Below are 12711 nucleotides of genomic sequence, written 5' to 3'. Positions count from 1 at the left end.
AATCTAATCTAAAGTTGTTTAAAACTCATGTGAATATTCTTTTAAATAATCATCGAATGCCTCAACTCAGGACATTCTTTTATCGTGCTAGCACCTACCGCAAACACGTAACATGGAACTTTGATTATAATTTGATTTGATTTTAAACTACCTTGTACGCTATCGTATACACCAATGCTTAATCAACTGTACAAGTAAAATAAATTTATCTTTTCATCTTAAACCAAAATAATAGTTGAAAACATAATAAAATATAGTTGGTTCCGTGCAAAATGCCAAAATATGAAACATGAACGCGTGATAAGGTACAAGATCACGACCGCGGATCACTTGTCCAATCGTGCCGGATCTCCTCAGCCATGGGCGATGGATGATCATCATTTAAATGTTTAATATTTAGGGGGGGGGGGTTGTTGTTGTTGATTTAAAACATTATTTGTACAGTTTATAAAATATTTTATATAAACAAACCAACCATTAATTTATGTCTGACGATGTTTCCGATTTGGAGTAATATCGTTCATTAATATTCATTTACACTCAAATTTAATTAAATAAATACAAAATGGACAAACTTTTATAACATAAAATTAAAACAGTTCTTGTATTTACGACTATATTAACTCAAACACGTTCATATGCATGGAAGTGTGCGTCTCGGTGTGCGAATCTTGTGTATAAATAACCGCTATGTAGTGCAGCCGTGGCTGAGATCCTCGGCCGTGGGCGAACGATAGATTACGTAAAGGTACAACGCACAGACCCACACAGCTCAGAACCCAGTAAGCCTTGAAAATTGCAGTATAATGACCTTACTCTAACAAATAGAAGTTATTTATTTTAAACTTAAAACCCACAATTTATCTATATCTATTATTGCTTTAGATTGAGAATGACATTGCTGTTATTAATTAACTGAACGATTTCTTAATTGACACCCAATCGTTTAATCCATAAAAAAACATGTGTAATCAAAACGAAAAAAATTCTTGGGTTTGCGGATAAATAAACTCATATATGAGAGACGCAACTCTCGTGTATTAGATAACCCCTGACCGCTAGGTAGTCCAGCCGCGACCATGGTGACCGATTTTCTCGGCCACGGGCGAGGGAGAGCTTACGTAATGGTACACACCAGCTCTGATTCAAGGTAGATTTTAAATGTATGGATTAATAACTAAAATGTAATGCATAGATTTTTTTTAATTCCATATTTTGTGGTTTTACTAGAAAAGAAAAACAATGATTTGTTTTCCAAATCCCGTTTTTAAGGGTTGAGCATTATAAGAACTTAACAACAATGACTTAAACTCCTAAAAAAAGCACGTATTCTAAAAAAAAAAATTCTTATGAATTAATGCCGTTTGTATAAACCAGCATACTTTCTGCGGTGACTTTATGCCAGTTGTACGCGCAAAGACTTTCGTTAACTTGTCAAATGAAAACAGGTACATGTTAACATGTAAAGCTTTTTACACTCATACTACACAAATCACATACAAAATAACATTGTAACGACCTTTATGAGATCCCAACAAACAACTTTTCCAGCGACAGCCATATCAAAATCCTAACCGTTTTTGAGTTATTAAGCAAATTTTTTTAGGGGCCATTGGCCCTTAATTTAAGGGGTCAGTACTTTTTTATTGGTGTCAAATGAAAGCCCTCTATATTTTGCACAACTTTTATTCTACATGTCTTAACAAAATATTTTTCGTTTAAAAGATATAAAGGAAAATATGTCTAAATTTTCGCACTTTTTTGAATCCTGTTTTTTGATCCCCTACCTTTTCCTAAATAAAAAACGTAATCTAAAAACAAAAACAGATGTGCACAACTACAATGTCTCTGTTATTCAAATTCGTTGGATTCCCATTCCCTGCTATCAGTCTCGGAGCCTTTGTCTGGAAACAAAAGGCCCTAAAAAATTTTAAAAGGGGAATAACTCTTTAACGGAAAGGGAATTCTAAATTTTATGAATTGCTTCAGATAGTGTTTTGTAAAGTACATTAGCCCTGAAAATTTGAGCAAAAACCGTTCAGAAATAAGCAAGATATGAAGCCTCAAAGTTCGCGTCTAGGAAGAAAAAAAAATATAATCTTTCCCGCACAATAATAGAAAGGTCTTCCGTTGGAAACGGAAGACCTTAACAATGCATGATGAACTTGTCCTACATTTTTTGGTAATCCCAGAGGTCGTTTTATTCATCAAAACCAAAATCGCGCGTTTAAGAAACGAATTAGCTCATTTTATTTATTCCACATTTGTCAAATCTGAACTTCTGTGTATACTCTATAAATAAGTTTCCAGTAAATATATTCGTTCATAACGTAATTATTCAATATTATTTCATTGCAAGCATAAATTTTGATGCAAACTACCCCTGACTTGGATCCGCCAACGCGTGTCCACCACTTTACTCTCATTTTTGCCATTTCGGGCTTGTTTATAAAAAGTGAAAGTAGGTTTTTGATTAATTTCACAATTAATACTTATCAGTTAAAATTCAATTATAGCTTACGGACATCATCTCAAACGGGTTGAAATACCAGGGTGTAAGTAGTTACTCTGGTGCAGACATTTTGGAGTTTATTTGCAAAAAGTCTTAATCTATAAGTACAGATACAGAGATGTGAATGGAATATTCAATCAGAGACATAAATAACAGAGATTGGCAACTCCGCCATGAGCAAGATAATGATTTTAAACCAAAAGTATTTTGTTTTAATGAAAAGTGTGCATAGGTTTTAGACATTTTTGAAGCAAAAAAAAATTGAGGAATAAGATTGATATATAGAAAATATATTGGCCAGCTATAAAACATCGGCGAAATCTCGGACGACGGGTAGCCAACTGCCTCCTAATAATCCTCTTTTAATATTGTTTATATGACATAAACTCATGAAAATATAATATTATGAATGTTTTGGTAATAGGTTCTAGCTGCTTATCTTTCGATATAATTGTTTATTGGAAAAATATACTGATTTAAACTTGGAACACTTTACAATAGGGACTGCGGGATTTCGCGAGATTTCGATCAGTTGCCAATCTCTGTTATTTATGTCTCTGATCCAATATAACAGATACAGGTATTCTGAGGCCTGTTCGCAATTGGGTGTCTCTGAAATGCCGAACGGAAAACGGAACGGAAAGTATCGGAACAGAACGGAAAAGGGCAAATCTTTTGTATACGTAATGTTATGTACTTGATAGATGCGTCTCTATTTTAAAAATGATGTACTTTGTGTAATTTTTTAATTTATTTAAAAAATTATCAAAAAAATTATCAATATGAGTTCATTTATTCAGAAAATTGACGAATAAGCTGTTGTCCGATATCTAAGGTATCCGATCCATAATAGCCCCAGTTTCAATGAATCTGGATGCATAACATATATGTATAGGCTAAATTATTAATGTTTAAGTATCAATATGTAGAGGCAGAATGCATCCTTATAAATGACTTTTTCCTTTTCTTGAAGAGTTGCCCCCTTGCTTTTAATATATAGAAATTCTAATTTTAACAAAATTGATATGGTATAAAATTTCTTTTCAATACTTTTTATATTCCTTTTGATAAAATGCATCTTTCCACCGGATCATTTATCGATATTCCTAGTATTTACTTATTTATTTTGAAAAATGTACTCGTCCCCATTGACCAAAATGCAATCTTCTTAATTAATTACTGCTTTAATAGTTACTAATATTTTTTTTTAGAAATTTCTCTCGGTAAATCTTTTTCTACAGTAACTCTGAAATGCTTTAAATCAATATCAGAATATAAAATACCTTATGGATATTCAAGGTTAGAATAAGGTCCTAATATGGATTGGATACCTTGATACGATTTAAGAGAAGTAGTGAAGTGAAATGCTTTGCGTGTACTATGCATTACATAAATAAAATCATGATTAATACATGCATATTTTGCCTATTAGTACATAACAACTCATTACACAGGCAATAACAAGCGTCTGAAATTATTAACGCAATAAATTATTAGGAAATATCTGATTTTGTACCAGACCAATACTAGTATTATTCCCCATATTTTCACTAGCAGAATATACATTGTAATATATATACACTGTAAATAGTTATACTTAAACACTTACACGAGTAAAATAACCAAACTCAGATCAATAGATGATTGCTTTATCATAATGGAGAACATATCTCAATTGCAAAGAAGGTAAATTAATATAAAACTCTCCGTGTTCATTTACGTGTACATCCCAAATAAGAACCTCTAAAATATGAATCTGTACATATCGCCCTCTGGTGTTATCAGGACACCACACAGCGACCCGCCCACCTATGTTAGTGTGCCCTGTGAAGTGACCACACAGATGCATGTCGTTGATAGTGTCCAACTTTGACGTCAAGGTCATGAAGCTGATCCTCTGTAAGTAAAAACAATAAAATATGTTTTGTTATGCCATACTTTCCTCTTAAATTTGTTTTGGAACAAAAAACCAATATACAGCGTGGAAAAGATACTAAATTTTCAACCAAAAAGGCACTCATGATGTTTTGAATAATCTATTTTTGTGGATTTTACGAATAATTTGATAAGTATTGAGATCCTTTAAATCATAAAATATCGATATAGTATGGGTACAAGATGTCAAGAAACGTATATTCCATACGTACTAAATTCCATTCAAAATATATTTAGATTTATCTTAGATAAAGAACTTAAATGAAGAATAAATAATGTATTCTTAGAATTATAAGGCAATAAAATACGGTCGGATATTTCATTTTTAAATCATTTGTTAGGTGTCTTTAATCTTTATGCAGATTTTCACAAAAAATTCCTAACTTAGAAAGGAAAAAAATTGTGTTGTCTCAATAATTTCATAAAAATACTCGTATAATTGAATATTATTCATTACATGTATTTAAAAGAGCAATAAATATGTGTTGATTAATCTCTATGATTTATATAAATACATAATTAACATCTCCAACTAACATCAAAATGCCTAAATCATTGGAGAAAATTGCCATCACTTACCACAACAGTCGGATCTAGCAAACACATCTATTTCATGGATAAGGTAGGTTGCTCCCAGGCCCCGCCGTCACCAACATCCCTCAACTCAATACTCAGCCTCAACTCTGAGGTTTTCCCTCAAATTCATTCCCTCACCCCTCAAGTCGCCGTCACCACACAAAATTGAGGGATAATCTTGAGGAAATCCTCAAATATTTAAGTATAGATTCATAGCAACCTTAAGTTCTTCCTCAAGCAAATCCAACATGGCAGACAGACGTCGCAGACGACGTAGACTCCAGCGGTATTGGAATAGACCGTCCAAAAGGGTGATTCGGGACCGTCTGAACCCCGTAGAGGCGTATACTGACGACGAGCTTTTTGAGCGTTATCGATTTAGACAGGTGTCGGTAGTGTATTTTCTAAATTTAATAGGTGGTACCTTATTAGAAAGCACTAGAAACAATGCCTTACCCCCGATGTTGCAGCTGTTTGTTTGTCTTCGCTTCTTTGCGACAGGCGCCTATCACAAACTCATAGGTGATAGTTTGAATGTATCAGAGTCCACCGTCGGCAGATGTTGCAGATCGATAACTGAGGCCATCCTCCATGTTCGAAAACAATTTATTGTTTTTCCGAGAGATGATGAAGCCCGGAAAACAAAGCAAGAATTTATCAAAATTGCCGGTATGTTATCAGTCGTATTGTTTTGTTTTCTACTTTCTCTTTTAAAAAAGGATAACTCGTGCTTCGATTTTTGTAAAGAAAAAATTGGGGAAGTTCATCAAATTTCATATTTCAGAAAATGAAATTAAAAGTAGTTACGTGAGATTTTGTCATTTTAAATTATATTTTATGGATGAGGTTCTTGCGTCGTCCCACAAATTTTTCCCTTTGAAAATTTTTAAGGTTATTGTTTTGTTTTGAACATATTTAATTGATTAAACAAAAGGATCAGAAACAAGTTCTTACAATGCTACACACGTCTTCTGTTTGACCACGTTAACTCAACGGATTATTTATAATATTACGATTACAAAAATCATAATTTAATACACAGTTATGTCTCAGTTTTATATAAATAATGTTCTTACACCGTTTACCAAAAGAAACATTAATAGAAAGTTTCGTAACTTTTAGGCATGTGTTTGCAAAACAAATTGATTGAGGTGGCTGCATGTTCTGGCTTCTAAATTTGGTGTATTCCACTGATTGACAGAATTGGGTACACTTTCATTTGTCGACAACCACGATATATACAATAACCTACCATCTCCCCCCCCCCCCCCCACCCCACCCACATGCATCCCATGAACTTTGTGCTTTAAGGGTGTCATATTCTTTAACATTCTAATATTTTTACACAGGATTCCCGAACACACTGGGCTGTATTGATGGCACATTTATTAGAATCCTGGCTCCAACTGAAAATGAACCGGATTTTGTAAATAGAAAGGGGTTTCATTCTTTAAATGTACAGGTCCGGTTTTTTTTATTAATTTTCTTTTTCGGTATTTCAAATCACATTAAATGCTTGAAGAAATTTTGAAGAAAAGAACTGAAAAATATATTCAACATCCATACCAACATCTCTGCACTTAATTAATTTTGTAGTGTGATAAATAAATATGCAATAAATCAGCAACTTGTCGGTCCCCTTAAATAATTGGGGTTGAATTTTATTTTTGAATAGATGGTTTGTGATGCCAGATTTAAATTCACAAGCGTCTGTGCCAGCTGGCCCGGGAGTGTCCATGATAGTAGGATCTGGCGAGAGTTCTCCCTTTGTCGACAGTTTCAAAGAGGTAAAAAATATATTTTTAAAAAATTAGATCCAGTTGTCATTTGATAGAGGAAATAAAATATATATTGAAAGCATTAAAAACAATGGTGATGAGTTTGTATTTTATAAACTTGTACGTTTAGGTGAACACAATGGAATTTTGTTGGGCGATTCAGGATACCCCTGCAAGCGATTTTTAATGACGCCTTATCTTAATCCACAAACAAACGCTCATCAAAGATTCAATGCTTCCCTTTGCAGAACGAGGGTGCTCATTGAGCAAAGTTTCGGCATTCTGAAACGGAGGTTTTCCTGTCTTCAAGGAATTCTGAGGCCAAAAAGTTTATTAAATTAACATAAAATACATTAACTTCTAATTAAATAACCACGATTGTTGCCTCAAAAGAATAGTCCTACATTGTTTGTTGAAACCATATAATTGACATTTGTTCCTCCAAAACATATTGACGGCCGTTCATTTTGGGGAGTAACATAATCACTTTTGTCCTTAATTCAAGTCAATATCTGTATAATTACATGTAAATTAAAATATTTTAGAACGACTCCTGAACAAGCAGTGGGATACGTCGTCGCCTGTGTCATCCTGCATAACCTTGGCATTCAAACTGGTGATGTGATGGATAGAGTAGACCAGCCAATGGACGCATTTGACGAAACCGCCCACTAAGTTGAGTGCAATTCTCCAGAGGGAAGTCACTTGCGAGATTATATCGCACAGACGTATTTCGGTTAGAGGTTCGTACATTGGAATATGCACCTGCGTATATATTTTAAAATTCATAACACACCGGAAATCACTCGAGTGTGGTTTTATCCAAAAGTAAATGTGTACATTTTCCACTAAATGATTAAAACAACAATTCTTGTATTGAATTTATATATTTTTTCTTCTATTTCAGTTCATTTTGAAAATTTGGAGATACAAGTGGAAAAGTGGTTATTTGAAGAAATAAATAGATGTGTTATATTTAATATTCCCCCAATCTCGAGTTTGTGATCTATTTAAAAGGACATGGTCACGATTATGGTCAAAATGTATTTTTCCTCTTTATATCTATTTCTTTTTTTATAATTCAACATTTAAAACATCTTAAATTAGCATTCAAATTGTAAGCAAAAACATGATCTAAGCTTTGTTTACAAGCTCTGTTTCTCGCTTATACCTCTACGACTGACAATCAAATATGGGTAAGTTGCATTTATTTACTGGAAAGCATCACCAATAATTATACGTAAACAATTTATATAAAATAAAATTTGACAAAATAGTGACCATATCACTTCAATTTTCAAAGGTAGTTGGTCATTTACATAAAGGGTCTAAAATGAATTCCGGAAATTCAGAACTTAATTTACACAACAGACAAGACTTCTTAATTTCTAATAATTCGGCCTCAATTTGAAATTTCTTTTCCTCCCTTTCTAATTTTTTCTGCTCTTGTTGAAGATTACTTATTTCTTGGCTGAGCTTTTCGTTTTCAAGTTTTAGGTTTTTTATTTCCAATTCTTCTATGACTTCACGTGTTGCCATCTTCCTCTTCTTTTCTTTAGGCCGTTCATCTAATTATTGAAATATGGACACATTTGCAAATACACATATACTTATAAAATAAGAATTATTAAAGCTGTATTGCAGTTTTCCACTTCGGTATTTACCCGTTTACTTGTAACAAAAATATATAGGTATCTCACCCATTTTCCTGTTTAAAGATAACCCAAATGTCATGCTAGCTGAAGATTCAGAAGAAGCTGAAGCATCACCGGTGCACGTGGTCTCATTACCAGCCAGCGATTGGACAGATGACGTTGGTTCTATAAAATTATATATTCTTTGGGTTTTTTCAGAATGACAATGCAAGAACGTTAATATGAATTTTACTTTGACAATGTTTTACCTATAATAAATATGATATATTTCATTACCATCGGAATCAATGCCCCCGACCAATCCAACAATATTGGGTCGTGTGTCCATTGCTTGGTACAGGGCTTCCTCCGCTTGCGTAAGGGGCGCCGTTGGTGGACCTCCCCCTGTCTTTCATCGGCGTATGCCATCAATATTCTCTTTCGCTAAAATTTATGTAAATTATCAACACAGTTTTGCTTAACAATTTACAAAGTTTTAAACTTTAAATGTCAATACATGTATATACCTCTTTGTTTGACGTTGTCATACTTTTTGTAGATGGAATCAGACGTTCTGTCATTTTTAAATTGTTTAAATAAAATTTAAAAAAAAGAAGAAGAAAATAAACAATACATTTTGTGCAATGCAAACATTTGGAATATCGCATTTTTCTATTCTATTCGTTTTTTTAAATTGATAATATATGGATCTAAACAAAATTTTTACATTATGATGTATATTTTTGCTGTCTGGAATCGCGTTACGATAATATGCATGCATATACGATGCGTGCGGTGCGTACATGTTATATACATAGTATGTCAATGCAATAATATCAGAGTGTGTTTATGATTTATAACAATTTAATGAAGTATAAGGAATGCGTTTTTATAAACTCTTCGCTTTTTCCAAAATAAAAGTAGAGCACACGGCCAGTTATAATATCGGACTGGAATATACTGGGGTAAAATTTGTGTATACACCTACTAAGGGAGGTTACAATATGTGCACAAAGGAAATCGTCTGGTCAAAACAACCGACAAGTAAGTGAAATACAGATAGATATCATAATACTTACAAGTTCAAAGTGTCTGCTATAGACTTCCAGGTCTCTTCTTTTATTTTCCCGTGCTTTCCCTTTATCCCCGTCCCTTTCATTTTCCCAAACAACCGATCTTCAAATTTCATGACCTCTTCTATTAGAATTATATCCTCTTCACTTGTCCAATTAGCCCCCCGTTTCCTTTTCCCCGCTGTTATTAACCCAAGTATATCTTTTTCAGCCATTTTACAAAGAGATAACAAACAGACGACAGATATTTTATTGCGTACAAACATTACGTAAAAATTCCGCGAAAATGCGCGATATTATTAATGTAACAACTCAACTGAGTTAAGGGAAAAAAAATACACCTTAACTGAGGTGATCCTCAGCGCAATTGGTGACTGTGATTTGAGGAAAACCTCAGTTAAGGAAACCTTAAGGACTTGAGTTGAGTACTGAGGTTGAGGGAGAGGAAAGTTTGGTGACGGTTTTTTAAAAAAAAAATCATCTAATCTTGAAATCACGTATGGTAAATAGAAAATAAGTTTTACCCTTATTCAATTTCAAATGTTGAACATGAGGATTAGAGGAAATTCGAAAGGAATTGATAAGTTTGCGATTTAAAAATGTATATATAAAAAGATATAAATAGCAACAGCAGCGGAAATATTTGCATGCCAAATAAGGAACAACAGGTTTCTGAAAAGTGTCATGTTTTATGAACACTCTTGTTAGAGAACCATTCATTAAAACCTAGCAATGTCACTGATTAAAAAATGTTCACTAAAAATATCAACAATGAGTCATAATACTATCGATGTTGCTTTTTATTTTCTATTCATCACATTTCTGTAATGACTTGCTGGGTGTATGATCTCACAGGTGTGGTTTCTTGTGTAAATAAAACGTGCTAACGGTACAAGCTATGTAATATTAAATTGAACATATTGCTGATGTTAAACAACTGTGACATTTCCCCTTTTTAAATTTTTTTTGATAAAATTGCGTAATTTGTAGCATTAGGTGAATTATGGCACATTAGACACCATTGTATAAAGTAGTTAGCATTGACAATTATCAGTTGTCTCTTAATTTATGAAGGACGCCTATGTCCAAGTTCAATTTCAATCCTTAAATTACATTGATTTAATGATATTTGTCTTATATACAATAAATGGCAAAATAACATTTGTAACCTTATTGAGTATCGTTCAATAAAATTTCCCCTGAGATGATACTGAAAGTTCTGTTTTCTTGTTGATATATCTACTATGTTTCAATACATTCATTTATTCTTTATTCATTTTATGCTTTACAGCCCATCAGTATTCACACAAATAAAATATATTAAATTTTATATAAAGTAAACAAATTGGCCAGCAGAATCGAATCGAGGAATTATGTAAGTTAATGTAAACATTCATTTCGTAATTTTAACCTATTAGGATATGTATATACTTCTTGGACACTTTCTGAGCTTAAGAATTGCAACTCTTTCGATATTGAATTTTTTTCTTTGCAAAACTAACGTTTGCAATTGTTTTTCTACCAAAAAAAAATCATAATACAAATAATATATAAAGAAATTTACATCTAATCATAATCCAAACAATTCCTATTTTAATGAAGACATTTTTTTCAGATTTCTGGTCTCAACAGCAAGAGTATGAAATGACAATCTAATTTCAGTAATTTTGTAAGATAGCAATGCAAACACTGCATTGAAATAATGAACATTTACTTGTATGTTCAATATTTCAAGATAGACACATGTTTTTTTTATTTCAATAGAAAACAATGACAACGTAATCGCTTTTAATTTTCCGAGATGATGTATTCAATTAAATGCTATTTACTGCATTATAGTGAAAAATAACAAATTGACAGTTTTCACTAGTGGCATAACCCTCGGGCGAAATAAACCGCCGTCGGGTAAAAATAATTCATTCAAAACGTTACATTATTGTATTATGTTGCTCAAAATCTATACTACTATATTAAAATAAAAGACTCGAATTTTTGGTCTCTAATACCGATAAATCGGAAGAGTACTGTCTTTTTTTATATATATTTTAAACATCACTGGTACTTGAAGATTATCAAATTGTTTTTAGTTTTTCTCAATCAAGTTTGTAAATCACCTGGATATTTTGGATTTTACAATCTTGCGCATGCGCATTACATTCACGTTAAGTCACGGGAGACTCTTTAGTTTATGTTTCCACAATATCACATTTGCATGGATAAACTCAGATATGATAATACAAAAACGCGTAAATTGGAAATTTGCTACATGTATATATTCTGTACATGTAGAATAACGGAATAGAAAAAAATAGAACGGGAGATAACTCTAATACAATGCATTTACTATGAAAAATCCCAAGAGTTTCGAAGGTCGACATGATGTATAAATTTGAAGCGAGTGAAAAGTGTAGAATTCTTAAATAATATGATTTAAATATTTAGCTGAAAAGTATTCACAACCTCAAAATGGTTTGTTATGAAAATTTTGACTGTTATTTTCAATGCAACTTCAATAAGTTTTTCCAAAATCAATTTGGAGCCATTTTTTGCTACATTACAGGTATATGGGAGGCATTTTAACTGTTGTGAAGGCATGTCTGATTATTTTAACTAAGAAGAGTGTAGTGAAATTAATAGCATTATTGTGGGCTTAAAGCTTGGTTATGTAAATGTCAACAATACAGTGTGTCGATGCATCTATTTCGTAAACGTCCGATATCATGTGCAATGTGAACCCGTGCACGCATGGGTCAAAGTCTAGTATATATGAAAGAGCACTTTTAGAATAAATTATATAGTGAAGGTTTTAATATTTTCATGAAATGAGAAATTCATTTTTCACATAAAGTATTCTCTATTATAACGAATTGATTTTTACATTTGAATCGAATTCTGGGCCAATCTGTATATATAACCTGATGTACAAACAAGCCTTTGTTGAAATGGGTAAGAAGTTCTAACTGAACCCTCATACCTGGACTTTCTTCTTTCGCCGAGTCGAGATTCAACCGAAAAAGAAGTGACACAAAACTGACCACTGATTTTTGGGAGTTGATTTTAATTAAAACTCCTATGCAGTTACTCAGACAAACCGAAAGTGGAACAGTGTTTGGACCTCAGCACAAATCATTGATGCTGACAAGACTTAGTTCTTGAAAATAATTGATGAATTCGTTGTAATGTACGCTAAAGCATTGATTTTC

At 32.7% G+C, this 12711-nt stretch overlaps 1 protein-coding gene and 1 pseudogene across 1 annotated transcript; one reads left to right on the top strand and one right to left on the bottom strand.

Moving 5' to 3' along the window:
- The first annotated feature begins 5035 nt into the window (after nucleotides 1-5035).
- LOC128159299 (putative nuclease HARBI1) lies at nucleotides 5036-6854 on the top strand. The gene is made up of 3 exons (XM_052822357.1): nucleotides 5036-5692; nucleotides 6373-6485; nucleotides 6699-6854. The coding sequence occupies exons 1-3, from the start codon at nucleotides 5272-5274 to the stop codon at nucleotides 6852-6854; spliced, it is 690 nt and encodes a 229-aa protein (XP_052678317.1). The 5' UTR covers nucleotides 5036-5271.
- A 1258-nt stretch (nucleotides 6855-8112) lies between these two features.
- On the bottom strand, nucleotides 8113-9723 carry LOC128158226 (uncharacterized; annotated as a pseudogene).
- Between the last annotated feature and the right edge of the window lie 2988 nt (nucleotides 9724-12711).

This window comes from Crassostrea angulata, chromosome 8 (genome assembly GCF_025612915.1).
Source record: "Crassostrea angulata isolate pt1a10 chromosome 8, ASM2561291v2, whole genome shotgun sequence".
NCBI lineage: Eukaryota > Metazoa > Mollusca > Bivalvia > Ostreida > Ostreidae > Magallana > Magallana angulata.
Note: the sequence above shows the minus strand (reverse complement) of the source record. Positions and strands in the feature narration are given on the sequence as shown.